General features: G+C 38.3%; 1 protein-coding gene and 1 long non-coding RNA gene across 2 annotated transcripts in view; one reads left to right on the top strand and one right to left on the bottom strand.

The window, feature by feature from the left end:
• LOC144380578 (uncharacterized) overlaps positions 1 to 26029 on the bottom strand; it is a 533150-nt gene that overhangs the window by 382056 nt on the left and 125065 nt on the right. The window lies entirely within an intron of this gene.
• Positions 349 to 9723, top strand: LOC118550156 (odorant-binding protein-like). The gene is made up of 7 exons (XM_036114897.2): positions 349 to 466; positions 960 to 1099; positions 4739 to 4809; positions 6948 to 7058; positions 8014 to 8115; positions 8542 to 8594; positions 9513 to 9723. Exons 2-6 carry the CDS (start codon positions 978 to 980, stop codon positions 8562 to 8564), a joined length of 429 nt encoding a protein of 142 aa, XP_035970790.1. The 5' UTR covers positions 349 to 466; positions 960 to 977; the 3' UTR covers positions 8565 to 8594; positions 9513 to 9723.

Below are 26029 nucleotides of genomic sequence, written 5' to 3'. Positions count from 1 at the left end.
GGGAACAGTTGTGCTGGGGCAGGAAGGTGATTTCCTTGAAACCCATCTGATGAAAAGGGAAGGAGACGTTTCTTTTTTCCAAGAATGAATGATCATCCAATGTGATATGAGATATGCTGGCTTGATCCAAACAACGCTATAGGCCAACCGAGCTTTTGAACATCTTTTCTAGAGGCAATGCCCCTGATCTCACAGATCTTTGGGATACATCACTGCCAACCAGGATGTTTTCAGTGTTGTGCAATGATCTCTTACAAAGAATGAGAAGTAGACAAACACTGCCACATCGACAGACACATACTGTATAAAGCGGTGAAAATTCAGAATCTCATCAACGGGCAATCCGCTCTGAGCTTCTCCAGAGGAGGAACCAAGAAGTGGCAGAGACATGAAGATTCTACTGTTGTCTCTTGTACTGGTTCTGGTTTGTGATGCTTAGCTACCCTTACTTCATGAATTGAAACAGGTACCAGGAACTGGCTGACCTCACAAGGAGGTCTTTATGCGTATGTGTATGTGTGTGTGTTGTGTGTGTGTGTGTCCTTTGGGGGTTTTTATATGTATATCCAAATTGATGTGCACCAAGCTTAGCCGTCTACCTGGAAACTCAGAATCCCTCTGTTAATAGGCTCCTCGCACATGTCTACTGTATGTCTCCTATGGTCTAGTAACTGGCCGTTTATACATTTCTACTGTACTTATAAAAGAGAATGTGCATCAGTCAATGAGCTGTTGGGGTTGAGGTCTTGCATTTGATAAGAATGGGTATGCTATTTTAGGAATATGTCAATTTGTCGTTTTGCTGTTGACTTGGGTTTTCCCAATAGTTTATAAATCCTGTGTTGTTCAATAAAGTTAGTTCTGTGCTGATGCAGAAGAGAAGGGAAAACCATACTGGATGATGTTGGAGAAAATAAAAAGAAACTGAATGAAGTTACTGATGGGAACTTTGCTTTTAGCTTCCAGGACAATGGAAGATGATATATTTGGCAGCCAGCAACTTTGACAAGATCAATGAGAATAGTCCATTCAGGGGTTATTTGAGACACGTCAATGTGGACATAGCAAGAAGGAAAATCTTATTCAATTTTTTTATCAAGTAAGTAAAAATTGCACAGAGCAAAAATGCCTGTCAATGCCTGACCCTCAGAGGGCATCTGAGCTCCACGTTTGCAGGGAAATATCTGCATGATATTAAAGAGTGAGACTGAGTTCTTTATAAATTGAGCACACCCTTCTTGCTTTAAGGAGATGGTTCTCATGGAGCTTCTGGGAATGCAGGGTTCCTGCTACTGGCTCTATCATTCTCTCATCTGAAGAACTCACAAGTAGCGAATTTTAATCATCATTTAATTGTGAAATTCACCAAAGCCTTTGCTACTTCAAATATTATTTATAAAATGCTCACTGTACAATAGGCATTTTATTAAGAACTCAAAAGACGAAGGGAAGATAAGCAAACTTTTTATTTTATTTTTTTACGTTCACTGGTCAAAATAGAGTCCGATACAGATTTATAAACTAGTAACCATACCATGCCTGAAATTCTATCATAAAGGTAAAGTCTAGGTGAAATGAGAGCACCAGAAAATGACCAAAGATCCCATGCCAGGGGGTCTATGAAGTGTCACACGGCACAGGGCATGTGTAGGATGCTTTGGAAGGTGGACTGGGATTCTCAAACAAAGAAGGAAGAAACAGGACAAATGTTGGCACACAGATCAATAGAAAGGGCCTTAAACTGAATAGGAAAATTTGAGGACCTGCAGACATCTATCTCTCTGTCTCTATCTCTGTCTGTCTCTCTCAGACACGCACACACACCCTTGAATTTTATTGCTATGCTGGAGATAACTGTAGCCACATATTGATGACTTCATCTGAAAATAACAATAATTTCCACACCAACCTTTAAGTTTCAGCAGAAGAATCTGAGGATAACAAAATGAAGCAGGAGGAATTATTTAAATCAAAGAAATGTAGAGCATCCCAAAGCACCGAATCATGCAAACAAATCCACAGCCTGTAAGATTAAAACCTGTATTTACATTGTAGGTGGAAAATGAATTGTTAATTTTTACTGTTTGCAGTCCTTCGAATCCAGATAGAACTGCACTGGGAATGGATGATGGCTTAATAGTTCAAAAAGCTGGCGGTTTAAAGGAAAGAGAAACTTTGCGAAGGCGAGGACGTGAGGAGGATATGAAAGAAATATTGCTAGGTTTAGAAATACGTGAGCAAACTTACTGGCTGGAGGACAGACATGAGTAAAGGGCTGAAAATAAGGAGAGTTAGGAATTGGGAAGAAATTGGAACGGGAGTAAAAGGGAGGATGATTTTTCCAAAGATAAAGGGATTCAGAACATGTATCAAAAATCATGCACTATAAAAAACTGAATGAAGTCTGTTTCTGAAGACCGAATTTCTAAAGCTTTAAGTGGGAATCCAAGAATCTCTCTCTCCACTTTCACACACACACACACACACACACACACAGACATGGATTCTGAAGAATAAAAAAACAAAAAAGATGAGCATTAAGAAAGTAAAATAAGAGGGTTATGTTTGGAGAGATGGGTTTATAAATACACAAATGTAATTGATGATCTATTATAATTATATAACATGTTAGATATTTATAAAATGTTATACAATTATAGTATGTAATAATATATAGCAATCATAATACATATATATGCCTGCAGTAGAGTGAGCATTCCATTAATAATATTTGAAGGCTTTCTGAAGTTAGTAATGCTATATATAATATACAATAATAATAATAATATATGTAATGTTATGTAATTGTATAATTATTATATAATTGATTATGTATCATCTACAGTATGGTTGGTTATATGTCATATACACATAGCATCAAATTGCATACACATCCTATCCCAAGAGATACACAATTGCTTATGTATAATATATAATATGGTTCGTTATTTTATATATACATATAATCAAACTACATACACATTCTATCCCAAGAGATACATAATTGATTATGCATAATCTACAATATGGTTGGTTATGTTATATATACATATAATCAAATTACACACACATCGTATTCTAATAGATACACCTGTCAGTTTTCAATATTTTCTTAAAGAATGCATTATGATCTTTTTGGGTCATTTTTACAATTTTTGTGTCTGTCTGCATTTAGCTGACTTTACATGTGGCCCCTCATTCTGCAATCAGGTTTACTGAAATGCCACGTACGAGTGATCATAGGCATCCACGTGAAGGCATAGTTCAGTGAGTTTTCACATATGGGGACATCTATTCACCATTGCCAGTCAAGATATAAAACATTTCCATCACCGCAAAAAGTCTGCTTCTTCCCCTCTTCATTAAATGTCTGCCCATGTGGCCACATAGAGAACACCTGACATGCTTTTTTCTCCCCTGTTCCAGAACGTCACACAGTGGAATTACGCACTATGCTTCTCCTCCTGCTTTTCTCACTCCCCTATGAGGCTTTCAACATTTATCCACATGGCTCCCCGGACAAATAGTCACTTTTTTTCATTGCCAAGTTAAAGTACTTTGTGTAAGGAACAACGGGTATGTGTTCCAGGTACTGGATAATGTTTCCACTTTGTGGGTATTTTGAATCGCTTTGATAAGCGTAGCTCTGCACGCATGCTTGTGTGGACATATATGTGCAGTCCTCCTAGGGTAGCAAGCGACTTCTGCATCACGGTCTCTGAGCATCTTCAATGACAGGAAGCTTAAATTGTTTTCTAAGTGACGGCACCCTTTGGATTATCGCCAGGAATACATCAGATATTCGATGGTAACACATTCCTTCTAAATCTTGGTACTGACTTCGTCTGTGATTTTATCCGGTCCTGTGAACGTGAAGTGGGGTCTTGCTGCGGGTTTACGTTGCATGTCTCCAATGACTCATAGCTGTGAGCACGGTTTCCTGTGGCCCCTCTTTTGTGACATATCTGTTCAATGAATTGCCCCATTTTGTTGGGTTATTTCTTCTTGCATTATTTGTGCTGTGTGTACTCTTCCTCTTTTTCCAAATGCACATTTTTTGTCACATACACACACAGAGACACACAAACTCTTTTGTTATATGTGACATATATAATTGTTGTGTATAATATGCATATAGTTTGCACAGATCACATATGTGTATCGTGTGCATTTGTGTGTGCTTGTGTGTGTGTGTGTGTGCAATGTGTTTACATACATATATGTGGCCTGGAGTTTAATTTTCTTGGTGATGTTTTTATAGAAGTTTGTGGTTCTGATTAAATTAAACCCATATTTTTTTTTTCTTTTTGGGGGGATGTTTTTTGCTTATTATATTATGTAAGAAATCTTTGCCAGTGTTGGGAGAATGGCTAAGGCCTGCCTTGATAGCTATTTCTGTTTCCAGAAAATGTTTAAATCGAGGGAATGTTCTTTTTTTTCCTTCTTTTCTGGTATTTCATATTTTTTCATGTTTACTTGACTTTAAATATGACCCGTTTTGTATTTGCTCCGTGTCTTTAGAACTACTGGTCTGATTCCATGTGTATACAATGACATCCTTCACAGGTGATATTTGATCGCGGAAAACCTATTTCTTCTTTTTCGAATGTCTCACTCTTTATAGGCACTCAAATGATGCCTCATAGAGGGTTTTGTGAGGTTGAAGAAAGAAAATGTTAATTATGGACCAAAGTTTGATCGTTTTCATCCATCCACTTAAAGCCATTTTATTTTTTAGGGTTGATGGACAATGCACAGAAAAATCTGTCATAGGAACAGCAGGACAAAACAATGCTATCAGTGTTGATTGTAAGTATACGTGCTTTACTGATGTCTTAAGGGTGACATCTTAGGCTCAACTTCTTTCCCGAACTCTGTATACCTGAATTCTAGTTTGATGAATGATTAGAAGAATGACTGGGCACATGTCCCTAAATTTTCCAAGCACTTTATTTTGTTGTGCACAGACTGTTCAATGAGAGGACATCGGTGGCCCCTTCCAATTTTGAGTATTACTCAGTGAGTGAGGAGAGCGTGTGCCTAGAACGTTTATTTCATAAGGTTCTCAAGTGCATGAAAATGTTTCCAGATAATTTAAAATGACCTTAGGAACTAAATCTAATGGGTCTATCCTGAGTTTGCATACAGATGTCATTTTGCTTTAATGGGATCCATTTTAAAATAATCATCTTAAAGCCTCTTACTCCATTCCATGTATGGGTGATTAACTTAAAATCCAAGGAAATCAGAGTGATTTCAAACACCAGGCACATTTCTTCATAAGCTCAGCTTCTGTCTAAAGCAATGGGGATGTTGGTTAAGATTTAGATCCTTAAGCTCTTTCTTTTTTTTTTTTTTTTTTCTTAAGCTCTTTCTAATGATCCTAAACAACGTTCCAAATTTTAAGTGGCCTAATGTCTAAATATCTGATTAAAATTTAAATGTGTAAATCTGTGGTTATAGCCCTTGTCTGAGATAAAAAATTAGCACAATGGGTATGTAATTAAGTGAAATATACGTAAATAGAGTGAATTATATGCCTGCCATTCTGCCCTACATATATTTGTCACTTTTATATTAGCAGTAGATTTTTTAAAATTACGATTTCATTTTTCTTACTTGTATATGATTTTTCCCTTTGCCTGAGTCATCAATATTCTCTATCACCTTTTCTTCAATTTTCTCCATTTTTGTAGCCCCTTTTAACTAGGTTTGGACATGGCAATTTAAGAAGGGAGAGAAACAGGACGAGCTAGACTTACTGTAACAGGCGTTTGGGAACCAGGAGTTGTAACCTACCCAGCTCTGTTCTGGAGAAAGAAAGGCACAAAACTAGCCCTCGCATATTTAATCCCACCGCTTCCATAATCTGCATTACCTTTATAAACCTACATAGTGAGATTTTCTGCAAAGCCCTCCTTTATAACATCATCATTCTAAGAATCTGAAGAGATGCACAAAATCTTACTGAAATTGTTCCAACATAACCCAAGACTCAGGGAGCTAGATTAGGCATGGGCAAGACTCAGACACTTGTCTGGGACACGGTGAAGTTCCGTCCAGGGCTCCTTGGCCTTTCGCCATGGCAGACTAATGCTAGTTCAGTGGGACACACAAACTGGCAAAGTTTCAAATAAAATCCCAAGGAGTGGCTCAAATAAGGTGTTACGTACATTTTGGTCAGAAGAGAGAATGCATGTTGGAAGGTTTGGTGATAATGCGAGGTCCATCAGTGCTTTTTCTTTTTCGTATAAACATGGCGGGATGGATGGGCACAGCCAGAGAGGAAGGTGCCCCCTATAGGTGGGATCTGAATCAACTGTTGAGATGTGTTCACAAGTATAATCCTATGAATAAAAATGGACATGTTCGTGGCAGCTATAAATGTGTTAAGTAATACACCTAGATTAAGGGGCTGAGGGAATGCAACCATTAACACCAAAGGCCCAGAAGGTTGCCTGATGCAGGGGAGGCACTCAGTATACGGTTATGCACAGTTTTGAATAGCAACTGGACTTCGGTCTAAAGAAAAATCAACTCCATTGCTGGGATAAGGCCAATATGAAGAGATTTTAAACTTGTATCTGATAATATGCCATATAACCCCAAGTTGTATTGTTTAAAGCAATGTTGGTGTCGTTGCAACACGTTTTAGAGAACATTTTAGTAAGACTGGGAGGTGTGAAATGTTTAATTGCATAAGAAGGTGGCACTAAGGAAAAGTGTTCCCTACCCTCCTTGTTCTCATTGTCATAAGCAATGTTAATGTTCACTACACTGCCAGGATGACACAGAGACCAATACAAGAATGTTACTACCAATACATTAACTATGCCATGGTAAAGCCAATCTACAATAAATTAACAAAGGTAAGACTTTATATACATATATAAATTTTATATAAGTTTATATAAATTTTACATATATATATTTCTTCTCTCTCACAGATGAGGGGAACAATGATTTCCAAATTGTCGATATAACCCCAAATACTATGCTAGGCTATGATGTCAACGTGGATGAAGAAGGAAACATCACGGAAATAGTTCTATTGACTGGTATGTATTACATCCTGACAATTGTCATGGCCATATAATATTTCCACTGTCAGCATTTTCATTGAGAAGATCAGTCATATGGACATTATTAATGATTCTCCAAACAAGCCCTAAGTCTTTATGTGCATTGTGTCAAGGATCCTGGAATGATTCAAAAAAGAAAGGTGTAAACAAGAGCCAGTAGAAGTGGGAGGTATTTAAAAATAATTCCCATTTGTTAAAATGGAAAATTTTTAAAAAAAATGAGTTTTATTAAAAGTAGTTTCCTGACAGGTCAACTAATTTCAAGCCTCAGCTACCTTCAGGTTGACCCCAATTCCTTCAATTTATGGCCATTTTTTCAAATACACTCTACAGCCTTGGAACTGAAGCTTTTAAAATAAACTTTCACCACATTTAGTCCTTCCAATGCATTGTTGTTGTGAATACTGACTATTTCAACCCCTGAATAACCACACAGGGGCATTGAGATGGGTGCTGTAATCTCTGGGATACTAGGTTTCGATTTGGAAAAAGGCATTTGAGAACTAGGGAAAAAAAAAAAAAAGCTGTCTCTCATTACTACATGTGATGGGGCTGCTATCTGTCTGGAAGGTGAGAATCATGCTTGCAGTTTGGGTACAGAACCAGGCGTGCATGTCAGATATAGATTCTGAGGCATAGGCAGAGATGCGGTAGATTGGATATTCTTGATGGATTGGGTCCAAGATTCATGGAGTTCCTGATGCATCCCTGGAGTCCTGCACTGCTGGACAAGTTCATGGTTATGCAACTGGACAAAGTTTAATGGCTCTTATCCACCTAAGTCAGAGAGCTGACATTCAGACAAGGTCAGTGGTAATTGTTTGAGACTTAGTCAAAGACTAGATTTCCCCATTCATGTTTCTCGTTCTGTATTCAGAAATTCCTAGGGGTTCTAATGGGCAATTTGCGCTTTATGCATTGTGATTTTCAGGCAGAGGACATCATGTTGATGAGGAAACCATTGAAAAATTCAAGGAGTTGACTAGACAAAAGAATATTCCAGAAGAAAATATTGTAAAGGTCATCGATACTGGTAATGTGACTACATATATTTTTTTTCCTGAATATATCCCTCACCTGATATGTAAATATGCTATGAGGAAACAAACTGATTCATTTTGAATTTTCTCTTCCATGAATTATCTTTTATAAAATCCATTATTTAAAAGAAGAAACCATGGGGCACCTCGGTGATGAGGTTGGTTAAGCCTCCAACTCTTGAATTAAGCTCAGGTCATGATCTCAGGGTTGTGGGATGGAGCCCTGCATTGGACTCCACACTCAGGATGGAGTCTACTTGTCCCTCTCCCTCTGCTCCTCTCCCCACTCACTCTCATTCAAATAAATAAAAAAAAAATTTCAAATTCAAATCAAAAAAAGAAGACATCCTTACAAATATTGGGAAATGGTCATGATTGGTTGCTCATTTTCTCACCTTTTGTATTTGTTTTGTCCCCAGACAACTGTCCCATCAACGAATAAAAACAGTGATGCCAACTCTTCCTAAATAATGTAAGTAAGAATGACCCTGTTGTGAGTGTCACTATGTCAACTAGCCCAATAATTATGTCAGTAGAGAACTTTTTCTGTTTCATGAGGTTATTGTGTTTACCCTGAGTCCTATGAGATTGCAAACAGGATGAGGTAATTCATGCCAAAAAGCAGTTTTGGTGACAAAGCATTATCATGCAAGAATCATACCAATGATAGTTATTCAGAGAGAAGCAGGAGACGCCAGAAGTTGGCGGGGAGTTTTCCATTCAGATCTGAGTTGAGGGTTGTCCGTACGTGTCACTATTCCCTCTGCACTATTCCTGCACACACCAGGTGTAATTTTGTATCATTGCAATAGCCATGTTGGAGACCCCCCAACAATGCTATGTGACACATGCCTTGAAGGTATGTTCTCCTGCAGAAGGAGATTTCCTTAAAGTGTGATTTTTGAACTTTCTAAAGTAAGATAAGCCTCAAAGTATGATGCTGGTGTAGGCTAAAGTGCACCTTTTGTCACTGTTGTTGGGAAGAAATGGAGGAAAAAAGAGCAAACAGAGACATTAACTTCCAGGCTGACTATAACATCTTCAAGCCACAGAGCTTTTAGAATTGGAAGAGAAGAGTGTAACTCCAACAAAGATCCTATAAAATCCTTTTTGATGGACCGTCCGCATGAACATACGTTCTGAAACTATCAAAGTCCTGAAAGGGATCGTAATCATGAAAGGTCCCATCATATGTACGCCCATGGAAAAATTCCAGTGGGTCCTCCCATATCGTAGGGATGGAGAGTCTGACATTCCCTGTGGGACTTGTGTGCTGGATTAACTAAAAGCTCCTCCAACCCTTGACATTATACTTCCTGAGGCCCACCCCAGTCAGGCTATCATACAGTCAACTCAACTCAACCTTCTGTCCTGTTTTCTCCACCTATAGGTGTGTCACAGAGAAGCAGGCACATTGTCTTCTGCATGGAATCAGGATCAACAGTATGAAGAAAACCTTCCTTGTTTCTGCTTGACTTCATCTTTCTCTTTTCATAAACATGCTTCCTTTTCCCATTTCATTTCTCTCCCTCACCATTTAGTCCCATTTGGTGTTACTGGATTTCTGAATGATTAAATAAATTGACTAAATATGTATCCTGTACCTGTGTGTTTGTGCAGAAAGTCACTTAATTTTAAAAACACATAAATATCCACTTTAAATACAACTATCCAGGAAAGTACGGCTATAATAGGATCAACATCCCATCAGAGACAATTTACATTAGGATTAAATGTGCTATAGATGTGTCACAAAGAGAGGGAGAAAAAGGTCTAAAGCATCAGGGGAAAGAGGAAAGGCTGATGGATATTTTTACTGTAATGGGATGAGGCAGTGTGGTCGAGAAAAAAAGTCCCTAGAAGCATCTTATCCACAAGGAAAGGAGCATGTGTGCATCTCACTGAGATTTATGCAGAGACAGTCTATGATGCCATGAGTCATAATCGAAGGGAAATGCCTACTATTACAGCAACATCACTCATGAAACTGATGGGAAGAACTACTATTTCTTTACAAAAAGATCACCAGTCATCCAAGATGGGGCACCAGCTGAGACTTGGTCAACCCACAGGGTGATGAAGTCAGTGTAGTTCTTGCACAAACAACCAGATTGAGAGCTCAACTGGGAAGCTGTTAACACAGTATATAAGATCTAAAGTGTGCCATTCCATTATGCGTCAAAGAGCAATAGACCTTGGGATTTCTAAGGAATGGCCATTCCCATTGTAATAGGCAGAACACATTGATCACCTATCCATGATAACCCAGGTGTTCACCACCGAAGAGATCACCACTCTGGATGCAGAACTTATTCCAATGGTTGATACACAGTTCAGAGATCCAGTCCAGGCTCCAGGAAAATAAAAATAAAAAATGTCTGAATTATTCTTCTTGATTAAAAGAGTGTATGCACTTGGAGTTCTGACTCCTGTCATCACAGTGTGTCTGGAAATGCTGGAGAGTGAAGCAGGTGAATTCAACTTCAGTCTCGTAAGGCATGTTAAAAGGTGAACCCTGGTATAAATGAGTTTAAAAAATTGTGAAATATGACACACACACCCATATATGATTGTGTGTGTGCATGTGCGTATAATATATACACGTACACATCATGTTATAAAAATTACAGAAAACTTATAAGAATCTGTGTATGTTTTGCCTAATTTCTTTCTTTCATAAATGTGTGTGACCAATGTTAATAAGGGAAGGGGGGGATTGTCACCACAGATGTTACAGACATGAATAGTCAGAGAAAACTATTAACAAAGTTATGCCGGTTTAACACTTTTGATGGAATGGATACATTTCTTGAAAGATAGGTTACCAGAGTTGACACAAGATGAAAAAGAACATCTCTGTAGTCCTTTATCTGCTAAAGAAACTGAATTTGCCATCATAATACTTTCCATAAAGAAGCCGCTGGTCCAGAAGATTTCAGTAGTGAATCCTTTCAAACATGGAAATAACAAGATCACTCAACTTACATAAAGTTTTCAGAAAGACAAAAGGAAGACAACTGTCCTACATTTTATGAGGTCAGCATAACCTAAATCCCCATATATGGGTGTGTGTGTCATATTTCACAATTTTTTAAACTCATTTATACCAGGGTTCACCTTTTAACATGCCTTACGAGACTGAAGTTGAATTCACCTGCTTCACTCTCCAGCATTTCCAGACACACTGTGATGACAGGAGTCAGAACTCCAAGTGATACACTCTTTTAATCAAGAAGAATAATTCAGACATTTTTTATTTTTATTTTCCTGGAGCCTGGACTGGTTCTCTGAACTGTGTATCAACCATTGGAATAAGTTCTGCATCCAGAGTGGTGATCTCTTCGGTGGTGAACACCTGGGTTATCATGGATACGTGATCAATGTTTTCTGCCTATTACAATGGGAATGGCCATTCCTTAGAAATCCCAAGGTCTATTGTTCTTTGACGCATAATGGAATGGCACACTTTAGATCTTATGTACCAAAGCTCACAGACATCGACAGATATATGAACATACAAGTTCATATGAAAACATTTCCCTTACCAAAGTAGTGCACATTTAGAATTCTGATGCATACAACCAAGTTAACCTCCCAAAACACCTTTGCATTTTGTATTGTCAGTTCCCAGCATGTTCTTCCCACAGAGAGACATTTAACTTACTCTTCCAACTACCGTCAGAGCTTTGCTCAAAACCCTTCCCTAGGGAACAGTGTCTCCTTCCAAAATAAGACCCCAGCACACTCCATGTGGCTACCAGGCTTTATTTTTCATCCTAGAACTTAGGAACAGGTTATATATTTGGCAATTACTGCTTTAGTTTATTTGTGTTCTCTCACCTTTCACAGGAGGATAACTCACTGGATCATGAGCAGAGTCTGATTCCTACTGAATTTTGAGGTTTGGGCTGTTGTTGGCACATCACACACACTAATCAATATTTACTGAACACAGTCAAACACTGGATAGGAGGAATCTTACAGAAGACACGTTCTTTATAATGCAAACTTGGGTAAAAGTTTACAGTAGAGGGGAGCCTACATGGTTCAGTCAGTTAAGCCTCTATTGGTTTTGGCTCAGGTTGTGATCTCTGGATCATGGGACTGAGCCCTGCATCCGGCTCCGCACTCAGCACAGAGTCTGCTTGTCCCTCTCCCTCTGCTCCTCCTCCCACTCACTTGTTCTCTCTCTCTCAAATATAAGTAAAATCTTAAAAAAAAGTTTACAGTGTATTGGACTATATTTTCCAATATGTTCCTGTAAGATAACAAAATAATCAAGTCAGTTTATAGATAACTAACAACTAACTCTTCTTCTGTGACTGAGTGCATACAACTTGAGAAGAGCTAGTGTATGATTCACTGTTGCTGCCATTTGCTTTTGCCTTGACTATGGCAATAAGTAATAATCACCAATAACTCAGGCAGTGGGGAGGGTGAATAAAAGAAATTCCTGTCTAGCTGACATTAAACATTTTGATGACAGACTATGTCCAGAAACTGACAGATTAAAATGTCATCAGAGGAGTCAAGTGTCCATCATTTAGTAAAAGACACAAACACAGTGAAATTAAGACAAAGAACAAACAGAAACCAATACAGGAATGTAAAAGCAAAGGTAAACAGTGGAGAGAGACACGGGGATCTTTCTTTCTGAAAGCTGTCCTCTCTGAAATTTATGGGATATCATTCTAGTCCTGTCCATGTCTATTTGCATACTTAAAGTTTCCAGAAGCTTACAGAAGGATTAGGAAGGTCTTGGAATATGTCACATTTTTTTTTTTAAGTTTATTTAAGTAATCTCTACACCCAACATGGGGATTGAACTCACAACCACAAGATCAAGAGTTGCACACTCTTCTGACTGAGCCAGTCAGGCAACCCAGATTTCTTTTTAATATGTCTGTTTTCTTCTCCAAATGGGTGGGTTTGAGGGATTCTCAATGTCAAGTATGGACTCAAAGGATGCGCCAAGGGGTGAGAATTTCTAGTGAGAAAATCTGATATAACGTGCAAATGTCACCTCTCTTAGTGTTCCTCTGTTCTTGGCCTGGGCTGTTTTCCTCTTCAGAGTGTCTCCAAACAGCATGACCCTTCATGGGAAACTGGCGATGCTCTCCAGGGTCAGACTATGAGGCAGCCTTGGAAGATGGGCTAACATGTACTATCTGGGTAATTATTTAATAGAGGCATTGCTGTTCTCTGTTAAACTGTTGCTAAGTGGGGACTTTCCTAGATAGCAGTTTGTATGTCTTTCTTCCTTCTGCACATTCCTGTGTGTCTTACTGAACCCAGCGTGACTATCCTTCCCTTTCTCTGTATGTCTCAGGTACAACCAGTCACAGAGCAGAGGATGCCATGTGATTCCTACTTCCTTGTAGACATGCCTTCTAGACCGTTGCTTCACTGTCCAACTGACTGTGAGGGTAACAGATCCTTCTATTGAAGCCATACTCCAGTGAGCTTAATACAAGGACTCCTGGACATGGCTCTGGATTCTAGGTTCTTAACAGGTACTTTGGTATTTCTGTTCAACAAGAAATGCTCCTCTTCTATACAGCAGTATGACCCAAATTTATCCAAACAAAGACAAATCCCCAGGGACACACACAAATTCATTCGTTAACCAATTGTAGGCACTGAGGATGCAGCCAACACCAAAGTCCAAAGACTAAGACATGGTGACATTTACTCCTTAGTGAAGGCAGACTGCCTATAAGAAGAAAAAGGGTACCTTCACCATTACTTGCTGGGTTATAAGGTGTGAATGTGTAGGAGGGCTCTGTTCTTATCCATCATTTTCTTACCCACGTTTTGAGTAATATTAATGAAAGACAGCTGGGATCTAAATGTCATCCTTTAAGATGAAAATAAGAGGATTAACAGGATCCAAAGACCAACCTGTTGCAATAATCTTTTACAATAACTTGCTATTTAATTTCTTGTGGATTGGCAGTTAGAATGAGCTTCCTAAGCTGGGGTGATCTTAGGCTGCATTCCCAGGGAACACGTGTTGGTAGGATCCAGTAAAACACAAACCAACCAGGAATGTTAGAGATACAGAACAGCTACAGAGGATAGTAATGGGTGGAACACGACTTTAGCTGGGATCATTATCCAAATCAGGAAGGCAACAGAGAAAGTATGCTGGGATGTTATGAGACATGAAAACTGTCTATTTCAAAGCTTTCACAACAGGAGGTTACAGAGAACACTAGACAGAGGAATATGTGAAAGAAAGCAAGAAATAAAAATAAAGATCCTGGGACCCAAAGAGAAGGGGACAGAAAGCAAAGGAGACGATCCTATGGCACGAATAGCATTGGTCTGCTCTGAGCATGAAGGCAAGCGCCCAGGGGGACACCCATGCTGGGGACTCGGTTCAGTCATGGTCTGCTCAAAGGTCAGACACTGAGCCAAGACCCTGGAGTGGGCAGTAACCAGTCAGTCCTCGGGGTGTTTTCACTCCCATGACATGGACACCAGGAGTGCCCTTATTTGTTCATTTTTATTGTAAGAACAAAATATATCTTCAAGCTATTTATCTGATAAATTTCTAAGGAAAGAAAGTAAACATCCATGGAAATGTGGATCAAAAAATCCTCCCCCCACCCAAACAAACAGAAGAGGTTCTCTGGCTGTTTTGATGTCCTTGAAAATCACCAGATGTACAGAGATAGGAGGAAATTTATTTTCTTCCTTTCAAACTTGTAAAAATCAGGAGCCGCAATCCTCAAGGTGGACTGAGATTCAATATTGTGTCACCAGTGGTTTTCTGGCAACATTTAGGGTCAGGAGATTAAGAGAGGTTTCGTTTATCTGTTGTTATTAAGGATTAATGGGACGTGCGCAACGCACAGAGCACTGACAAAGAGAGAAGAAAATGATATTTACGGGGTGGATTGCGAGTGCATGACCTTTTCAAGTGAGGGCATGTGGTCCGGGCAGAAATGTGTTCAAATGCATGATCTCCGCTGTATCCAAGACATATACATGTCCGGATCCTAGAACAAGATCAACATGACACAGAGGCCATGCTGGTAAAGAAACGGGATTTTCCAAAAGTTCATTCTGTCACACAACGTCGACATAAGGTCCAAGCGTAGAATGTTGCTATTGACGGTCTGTGAGAACAAGTCCCAGAACATTGATTTCGTATGTTCCTCAGGCATGGGGAAGCACTGAATGCCGCTGAAAATGATACCAATTCTTTCTAAATTTTTCTGTCGTTCATTTGGCCAACACCACTTGAGTCTGCCTTTAGCTAAACAAATTTCTTAAATATTAAATGCTGTTTTGTGAAATGAAGTGTTGGAGAAGTATGACCTGATTAATTGAAATCCCCCAGGTGAGTATGAGAATGGTTAAATTAAGTGCAAAACTTTCAGAGCCATTCCTACAGAATTTGAGCTTTCGTTGAAAACAATGAGGACGTCAGAACAGAATACTATATGCACGTTTTATACTAACTAACTGCAAATAATTTTCCAACCCCAATGCTGTACTATTCAGTGGTCAGATGCCCACGTATTTTTACAGAAAACAAGGTACAAGGTAGTGTCCTCATGTTGATCTGGCAAGTTTGTTCTTAAGTAGCTAGAGGATCTGGTTGGAATAAAATTACAGATTATCTGTTCAACAGTCTCAATGGCACCTCCCTTGTGACTCTGTACTAGGAAGTGGTATGTTTTGATTGTGTGTTGACTTCATGATTTTAATATGATTTATTTAGATGTCAGTTTACATAACTGGTTTTAATAATGGCTGTATTTGACAACGGGGTTGCACAATTCTTGAAAATTTAGCCATGAGCTCTCATGAGGAGGTCTGAGAGGGCTACCGTATACCTCCAAGTACTGCAATAAGGAAGTCTGCTATCATTGACAAACTGTTCGTGTCGAGGGGAAATCCTGCACACGCTTAGCTGGGTTTGGAAGAACGTGAATCTACATCATCTGAAGAAGATGAAGATGTACAAAAAGTCCCTCCACCTACTTCAGCAGCTCTCTTCGTGGAGTCTCACACGTTGCAAGGGTGGTTCGTTAGACAAAGACTCTTGTTTTTTTTTTGTTTTTTTTTTTTTAAAGATTTTATTTATTTATTTGACAGAGAGAGACACAGCCAGAGAGGGAATACAAGCAGGGGGAGTGGGAGAGGGATGAAGCAGGCTTCCCGCTGAGCAGGGAGCCCGATGCGGGGCTCGATCCCAGGACCTGGAATCATGACCTGAGCCGAAGGCAGACGCTTAACGACTGAGCCACCCAGGCGCCCCATAGACAAAGACTCTTGTTAAAGGGAATGCAAAAAATAAAATACAGCGAATCACATTGAGTTTAGAAAATGCTGCTTTTTCTATCACTGTCTTGGGTGACATTTATAGGCAAGTTATTGTTCAATCAGATCACATCTTGGTAAATTATGTTGGAAATAAATGTTGATCCAGAAGACAAACTGTGCATCTGAGTAAAGTCTTTGGTGCATATTGTAGCTTATTCTGTGCAAATTAAACATGCTAATATTACCTATATTATATTTATTAAAGAGAAAAGTAAGTATATGTGTTATTTTTTATTAAGCACACTGGTGCAGAAATGCGTTCACACATAAGAATCCGAGTTCTGGTTGACTGAATGAGAGATACTGAAATGAAGAAAGGCATCCACAATGGGCCCTATCAAATGGCTTTTCTAAAAATTATACACAATTAGACCCAATAAATACTCTACGGTGGCCCCTGAGGTTACTGCCAAATATCACACATCGGAATAGCCAGGTTCCTAAGTGAGTCCAGATTTAGAATTTGCATTCAGCAGAGAAAAACCAATGTCCAGTTGTGACTGCGAACACCTTAAGCACACTGCTTGATTTTATCACAGTTGTTAAAATGGCACCTAAGATGTGCATGCATTGCTCTGCAAGTGAACACAGAATCGTACTGTATCCCGCAAAGGAAACACGGAATCATACTGCATCCCACAAAGGATACGCGGAATCATGTATCCTGCAAATGCAGTTGTCTCAGACAAGTCGGTCATTCTTACATCTGGCTGACTGCACGAAAACCCTGCAGGTGCATCACATACCCAGATGGGATTCCATGATATCGGTGGACTAGTCTACACAGACCCAGCAGGTGCATCACATCCACGTGTGGGGTTCTGTGACATGAGTCTCTTATGAGAATTCTTCACTATGTTCCCAAGCAATTGCTTTGTTTTTCTTTCACATTCTCGGCGATAACTTTTTATTAATATCAATCAGCTCAGCTACATTTTTAAATGTTTTATTTCCAATCTTCAAGAAGATAATGATGTCAGGAGTATAAGCAACATCATCATCCCCAACACATCAGAACTATCCACATGAAAATAGCCTTTTCTTTCAATTCAGAATTCCTTCTGTCCCAGCAGTGCTGATCTTGGCCTCATGGCCTTCCTTACACTCACCTTCCACATCATTTTTGATGTTACTAGATTCCTAAATGATGAAATAATTCATTAAAACACACCTGTGTCTGTGAAGAACGGTATCACATTTGTAACGCATGGAAATAATTCCTGGAACAAAATGATCTGTGATATTGCATCAAGAATGAGCCGGGAAATAATTGTGCTTAGGACTGATTGCACAATTCCTACGAGTATCTAGCTGAGAGGGGAAAATATGATCTAAGACATTATGGATGGTACTTTTACCATGTGATAGATTTATATCACATCTACCCCCCTCCCCACGTCACTTACCATATGGGACTGGATGGTCAGACTACTTCAAAGAAGAACCTCTGGTTTCCTAACTGACACCAGAAAACATATGGTCATGACATCTTTTATTTCTTTCTCCCTTGTAAGTAAATCACATTAACCCCCACAACACATGAGGAAGAAACAGCACTTTTGAAGGAAAGGAATATACATTTGAGCAAAAAACTGACCAAGCCTGTACAATGAAGGATGTAGCCAGTGAGGACTGCCTACCAAGGACCCAGAAAGAGTTACGAAATTTTAAAATAGCCAGAAGCAACTGGAACTAAGAGAAAGTGGGAGGACCATTTAAAGAGAAAAAGGAATTAAGGAAAGATACAAATATAAGGGAATTGGATGTTGATGACTGTCCCAGGTTGGTTTTCCCAAGAATCTGCAGTGAAGATTAGTGTTTGGAAAGCTTGCTGGGTATTTGGGAAGCCAACAGTGGGAGCCCGGGCAAGTCAGAGAGGCAGGTTTGAGCAGAATGAGAAGCCTAACTGTGATGCAATCCTAACAGGGACCCGGGACAGTGCCACAGGGACCTCGGAATCTGAGGTGGCCATTCAGTTGTCCCAAGGTTGGTTTTTCAGAATAGTCTAGGGTAAGTCGAGGGTGTGTTCCTCATCCTATAGAATGTGATCCCATTGATAAAGGCATCATGTCCAAGCCTCTGAGCTACATCATGGTTCATATGGCAGAAAATAACTCATGACGCACAGCGGAGGGGAGAAAGTGTTCCCGGATGCCTCACCCCCAGTTGTTAAATCTCTATATGGGATGTGGAGCATGTTGGCCGCCGAACAATGCAGGAGTTAGCAGTCCAGACCCACACACACACAGATGAAAATCCACAAATAACTTTGGACTCCCCCAAAAAAACTTAACTAGGAATAGCCTACTGTTGACCGAGAGCCTTACCAATTACATAAACAGTCAATTAACACATTTTTTTTGTATGTTGCACGGATTATATACTGTAATCTCACAATAAAGTAAGCTGGAGGGGTGCCTGGGTGGCTCGGTCGCTTAAGCGTGTGACTCTTGTTTTCAGCTCAGGTCATGATCTCAGGGTTGTGAGATCGAGCCCCACATTGGGCTCCATGCTGAGTGTGGAGTCTGCTTAGGATTCTCTCTCTCCCTCTGCCTCCTCCCACCACTTGCATGCACACACTCTCTCTCTAAAAAAAAATAATAAGTAAGATAGAGAAAAGAAAATATGATTAAGAAAATCATAAGGAAGAGAAAATACATTTACAGGACTGTGTTATTTATAAAAAAACAAACAAACATGTATAAGTTCACCCACGCAGTTCAAACCCGTGTTGTTCAAAGGTGAACTGTAATTTTTTCTGGAAGGTGCATAATTCTCCATGGCAGATAGAATACCCTTACCCCAATACCCAAACGTTTTATGAAATGGTTCTCCTACCAGGGCTTGCGTAAATTGCACACAGGTCTTTTCCCACACAGATAACATGAATGTCATTACCACCCCCAAGCCGTATTACTCAAACTTCGAAGTCCCTGGCACTGTGGCATGATCTACTGTAAAGTCTTTATAGTCAACCAGGTAGCTTTCACTAAGTCTTGGGGTGTGGGTCAAAGTAATCAATCAAGTGAGGAATATGCTGGCTGCAGAAGCCCTATTTTGAAATGGGACAATTTCAGTGGAATGCAATAATGTATCAGTTAACTTGGAGGGGATATTCTCACACCCTCCAGACACGTGGATCCATAAAAGCGTCATTGGCTTTGCAAGCCCATGAGTTGTTTTGGTGCTTATTCTCCCTCCCACTAGAATGCATATGTCTTACAAAGCCTCCAATGTAATAGTCAGTTCTTGAGCCACTACTCTGAAGAGTATGATGCCATGGGCCTAGCAAACTCTTATGATGACTGGAGCCATATCCACAGACCTTGCTATACCGGGGGGCAGGAGAGATAACCATGCACAGGGGACAACACTGATCTCTGTTCCAAGTGATGCAAAGTCATTTTAATTCTTCACTGTGATAAAAAAAAAAAAAACTAATACATCCCACCAAACAATAGTCACATAGCGGGTAACCTGAACGTATGACATTCTGCTTTCAGAAAAATACCTCTCCTGTCCCCAGAGTTGTAACTGAACCTAGTAGTTGTTTGGGTTTGTGTACTGCACGGTCCTCCTGCAGATTCACCTGACTTTGATAGGGCATGAAATGTGACATAAATGGGAGTACAAAGAGGACAACCACCCATGAAGTCTTCAGATCTTCAAGAAGGGCACGATGTTTAGAACTCTACCAAAGTCATATTAGTGCCCCCATTCGGAAATGTGGCTGAACGTGTAGTCACAGATTTGTGAGAAAGATGGAGTGGTGTTTTATTTTTTTTTTTGGAATGGTGTTTTAATCACCAGAAATGAGCTTGAGGAATCAGCTCAGTTTCAATGGTCTCGGCTTTATTCAGTTTTCTCACTAGTGAAATTGACTTATTACCTCACTGCCTTATTATCTGTAGAATTAAGGTTGTTATATAATGAGATTTGATTGTCACATGGATAAACTGTAATAATACATTCAAAAATTATCCAAAAATGATACCCCGAGCAGACTGGGAACTAAGGATACTTTACATAATTGCATAATCAACATTCCGAGGTGTTCTAACTTAAAACTGAAGTCCATGCGACTCCCCTGAAACAACTCAAGGAATTAAAAAATATATTTTGCAATGTGCCATACAAGTAGATAGCAGTTTTAAAATTTGTTTTGTAATATTCCATACAACTAAATAGGTCATGTTTCTTAATAAATGTTTCAGCAACATTAGCAAGCATCTTATGGAAATACTTGGATAAGATTTTCCAATATGAATTTGGCAGTGCAAGAGGTTGGCAATGAGATCGTCCTTTCCTGGCTCAGCAGCTCTCCTAATCGATTCCAACATTTCCTTTGTAATGAGAGTCAGGCAAAGAACTAGGAGATAGTGATAATTATGGGTTAAAAATAAAAATCATGATAAAGTTAATATGAACTGAATAAAGTCAACTAAAATGCATTTTTTTTTCTTATGGGGTTAGGCACAAATTCACATGCGTTAATTCAAACAGAAAATGCTGTCTGCAAAATAGACGCACTGGGTGTGGGTAATGAAGGTAAGGACATCCATGCGACCACAGTCTTTGATATCCCTTGAGAAGCACGCATTGTTTACACTATCAATGTCACTACTAACAAGACTAGTGCAGACTGGCATAGTTGGTGAGTAAGGAGGCCAGGGAACAAGATGTGTACCCACAAGGCAACTAAGATGCTTTGGTTTAGTTGACCAAGAATCCTAGGAACTAGACTTCTGAGAAAAGTGGCATAAGTGATCAATGACATGTTATATTTTCCCGAAAAACTTTTATATGTTTATATATATAACCTTTTAATATGTTTATAAAACTTTTATATTTATATAAATACACATAATTATTTATAAATAAATATTTATGTATATTTACATATAAATATATAATATATAAATAACTAAATACATGTATTTATCCATATATATTTGTATATATAAAATACATATATATACACATACATATACATATATATATGTGGGAGGGTGAATAGGCATATATGTGTGTATATATGTTTGTATATGTATACATATGTACATATGTATAAACATATACACATACATACTTGTTCTGGAGATTCTAACATATACTCTAAGTCATGTGTATTTATTGTATGGATCACTCTACTGGGACACCAGTATTATAGAGGAGAATGAATTATACTATTTAACTGATGTTGGGATTGAAAGTAGGTCTGTTACTAGAAATAACAATGAGCCATCTGATTTCCTGTCATAATGGCTCAAATATATACATATATATACCTTGCTCTAAATCACTGAACTATAAGACAGTAAACTGGCTCTTCCATGGGGACTTTCAGCATTCTCACACGTGGTGGTGAACTCATGGTATTTTATCTTTCAAAGACAAGGTTCCATCGATGATGCGAATGCTTCTGTCATCACCATGAGTGAGACCACTATAATTCCTGGTCTATTTACTGTCTTATAGCTCAGCTGGTTTAGAGCATGGCATGAACTGATTCTAGCAGTAGGCAGAGAACAGAGGCAGGTTTACAAAATCTGAAAACTCAAGTCAATCCTTCATGAAGTCCTTGGTGCAAACTTAGAATCCTGAAAACTATTTCAGGAAGCACAATATCAGAGATTTAAGTGATCTTTAATTTCCTCGGTAGTGTTAGGCTCAGAAAAATGCCAATGGCAAGAATGGAAAATGTTAAATATTTGGTTTCTATCAAAGTGTATCACCTGAGACCGGATTTCTACTTGCCCAGTTATCACTCGCCTATCTGGAATGTCTTAAGGATTCTAATGGACAACCCACTGCATTATCCCATGAAAAATGCATTAAAAGGAAATAGAAAGAATAAGAAACAGAAGATTTTATGACATGAACTGAGGATAAGATAATATTTTAGAAGCCATCAAAATAGGAAAAGTCACTTCACTTTCCTAAAAGTATGCATATGTAAAAAGAATGACAGGAATATATATATTTTTTTAAATTCAAGTTTCCTTACCTACAAAATATCTTTGAGAAAGCTGTTTAAAAAATTAAAGCATCAGAAAAATCTCTAAACACATGGTAATTAAAAATCACACTGGTTAAAAGAAGAAATGTGTAAGTGATATCTCATTGTTAAAAGAAGAAATCTCTGGTTAAAAGAAGAAATCTCAAGGGAAATTTTAAAAAATACAACGCTAAGTGAAAACAGAAATATCATATATCAAAATTTATGGATTGCAGCTACAATGTGGCTTAAAGAGAAATGCATAATACCAAATATTAACTACAAGTTAAGGAAGTTCCCAATTAGATAATCTGTTTCAACCCCCAAAAACCTATTAAAATAAATAGCAAAATAAATCCAAAGCAAGTAGAGTGAATGAAATAAAATAAAAGCATTGACATAAGAAAGACAAATTGAAGGCTGAAAAGGAAAAGATAAAATAATCATGATCACCAACAATACTACAATCAATACTATCAATATTATCAAAACTATCACTATCACCAATAATACTACTAACAATACTATCTATTTTTTGGTAAATACTACTGATTTCCCAAAAAACAGGATCCTGGATCTAGTGAGTTTTACTCTAGCAGGTTGCAGAATTCAAGACTGACACAAAAATCCATCCTATTCCTTATCCTAGCAATGAACAACTGTAAGTAAAGGAACAACAACCAAACACAGTACCATTCACATTTTTCCAAAAGGATGAAATACATAAGAACTTGTCTAACAAACATGAACAAGAAGTGTATGCTGAGGACAACAAAATCCTGATGGAAAAATTCCATGAAGACCCAAATTAAAGGAGAGGCATCTCCTTTTCAGTGGACTGGAAGACTCAAAATAGTAGAGATACCTTCTCGTCAAACTGCTCTTTAGATTCAACACAAGTCGTCTTCTATGGAGTTGCCAACAGTGATTTTTGCTCATCTAGACAAGTTTATCTTACAATTTATATAGAAAGCAAAAGAACTAGACTAGATAAAGAGCAATGTTGAAAAGGACAGATGAAGTTGGAGGACTCACGTGACCTATATTTAGACTTTCTGTAAAGCTACACTAAATAATAGACTATGGTATGGTGGTAAACAGACATACACATCAACGGAAAGAATAGGAAATGTAAAAATATACTCACACAAATATACCCAACTGCTATTGAGAAAGCAAGTAAAGGAAAAAATAACAGACTTTTTCAACAAATTCAGGCACGGCGACTGGAGCCAAAACATTTCTTCTCAATGCAAAAACGACTGAGCCACCCAGGCACCTCTAAAACCAATATATGTGAGCTATATTTCAACTAAATTTTTTTAAAAAGTAAAAAAAAATAAACTCAATAGAGATCATAAATATGGTAGTAAAACAAAACTATGAAATTTTCTTTTATAAGGAAACGTGGAAGAAACCTTATGACCTAAGGCAATTCAAAGAGACTGTAGAATTAACACCAAAAGTCACAATTTATAAAAATTCTACAAAAGATGGAAAAGAAATTTAACACTTTTGGTATGTGAAAGATACTGTTAAATGAACGCAAAATAAGCAACAAGCTTGAGAAAATATTTGCCCATCACATAACTGACAAGACTTGTCTCTTGAATAGGTAAAGAATTCTCTAAACTCAACGAGTCAATAAAAAAACCCAATCAGAAAGTGGGCAAAAGGCTTCAACACACATTTCATCAATATATATAGTGTAGGAGACAGCCACTCACCACAATGAGATATCACTTACACATCTATTAGAATGGCTAAAACAGCAAATACCAATAATACTTAAAGCTGGTGAACAGGCATCATTGCTGGCAGAAATCGAAACTAAAACAGCCACTCTGAAAATTAATTTAGCAGTTTCTTGGATATTTAAACCCAAATATATTATATCTTCTAGCAATTATACTCTTGTGTGTTTATCTCAGAAGAGGGACACTTAAGTTTATACATAAAAAAGACTAAGACATTTAGAACTCTGGTAAATAAATCAGAAACTCAATGAAAAATAATATAGGGGGTGCCTGGGTGGTTCAGCCAGTTAAGCATCCGACTCTTGATCTCAGCTCAGGTGTTGATCTCAGGGTGGTGAGTTCAAGCCCCGCATTGGGCTCCATGCTGGGTATGGAGGCTACTTAAATAAGATAAGATAAAATAAGATAAAAAGAAATGAAATAAAATAAAATAATAAAATAAAATAGAAAAATAAATAAATAAATAATAAACAAAATGATGTGAATGAATGCCCTCCAAAGATTGTGATTTTAAGTATATGAGTTAAAACACCTATAATGGGAAGAATATTCTCAAAGTAGTATTACTGATGTAGGCTCAACCTGGGATCAATTAGCAAGATATGGAATGTACTTAAGCCTGTTGACTTCCAAAATGAATGTAACAGTTTCAATATTCAAGATATTTCATAATTATCCATAAAATTTATAGGAAAGGGTTGAATTACAGGCGTACTATCAGGAGTTTTTTTTTTCCTCAATGTAATAAATATTTGTCTTTGTGGCCATCAGACCACATGCTCAGCAAGAAAGTAGTCACAGACAAAATGCATGTGCATCATTTTATTGTACTGTGTCTGTGGATGTCCATCTTGGTGCATTCTGAAACTGATACTTATAAAATATCCCATAGGATGGGCACCATCAGAAAAAATTTCAAGTGGTGGAGAATATTCCATGCAGAGATAGACATTATAATGTTCCACCAGAGAATTATTCACCTATATTCTCTAAGGGTGACTCCCAAACTTTAAAACATTCTTTCTCACCATTACCCCATGACAGCCATGGCGACAGTCAATCTAATATTTTTTGCCATTTTGTTCACATGCTTACACATGAGAATGACATCAAGAGAACCGCAACATCATCTTCTCCCTCACATCAGAATTATTAACATGGAGAAGAAACTGCTTATGTTTTCACCCAATTTCTCTCCTAGAAAGCCAAAGTTTGAGGCCTTACCATTCCTGCTCGTCATATTACCTCTTCTGCTGAAGTGTTACTGAAAATTGAAATGAATTGATATAATATGCACTCCACACATGTGGGCTTATGCAAAAAGCTGCCTCCTTTTAAGGTAAACTGACATTCTCTTGATATACAGCTATCTAGAAAAATTATGGGCATAATTTATAAATTGGCATAATTACGCCTGTAATTTTTCTAGATGGAATCAGTGGACCATTGCAGCAATTTAGTACGGGTTGATAGCAGATGTAGTGGACAGAGAGGAGATACAAGCCAAACGCTATGGAAGCGTCTTCATTATTTTTTGTAAATTTTTTTTTAATTTTTTTATTTTTTTTAAAGATTTTATTTATTTATTTGAGAGAGAGAGAATGAGAGACAGAGAGCATGAGAGGGAGGAGGGTCAGAGGGAGAAGCAGACTCCCTGCCGAGCAGGGAGCCCGATGCGGGACTCGATCCCGGGACTCCAGGATCATGACCTGAGCCGAAGGCAGTTGCTTAACCAACTGAGCCACCCAGGCGCCCTATTTTTTGTAAATTTTTAAGCTTGTGTCACATTTGGAAACAGCAAAGGTGGTTGTCTAT

The sequence above is a fragment of the Halichoerus grypus genome, chromosome X (assembly GCF_964656455.1).
Source record: "Halichoerus grypus chromosome X, mHalGry1.hap1.1, whole genome shotgun sequence".
Classification (NCBI taxonomy): domain Eukaryota; kingdom Metazoa; phylum Chordata; class Mammalia; order Carnivora; family Phocidae; genus Halichoerus; species Halichoerus grypus.
Note: the sequence above shows the minus strand (reverse complement) of the source record. Positions and strands in the feature narration are given on the sequence as shown.

Coding starts and splice junctions, on each gene's coding strand:
- LOC118550156 (XM_036114897.2), top strand. CDS start 978: ATGATATATTTGGCAGCCAGCAACTTTGACAAGATCAATGAGAATAGT. Junction 1,100..4,738: donor TTATTCAATTTTTTTATCAA/GTAAGTAAAAAT, acceptor TTTATTTTTTAG/GGTTGATGGACAATGCACAG. Junction 8,116..8,541: donor TGTAAAGGTCATCGATACTG/GTAATGTGACTA, acceptor TTTTGTCCCCAG/ACAACTGTCCCATCAACGAA.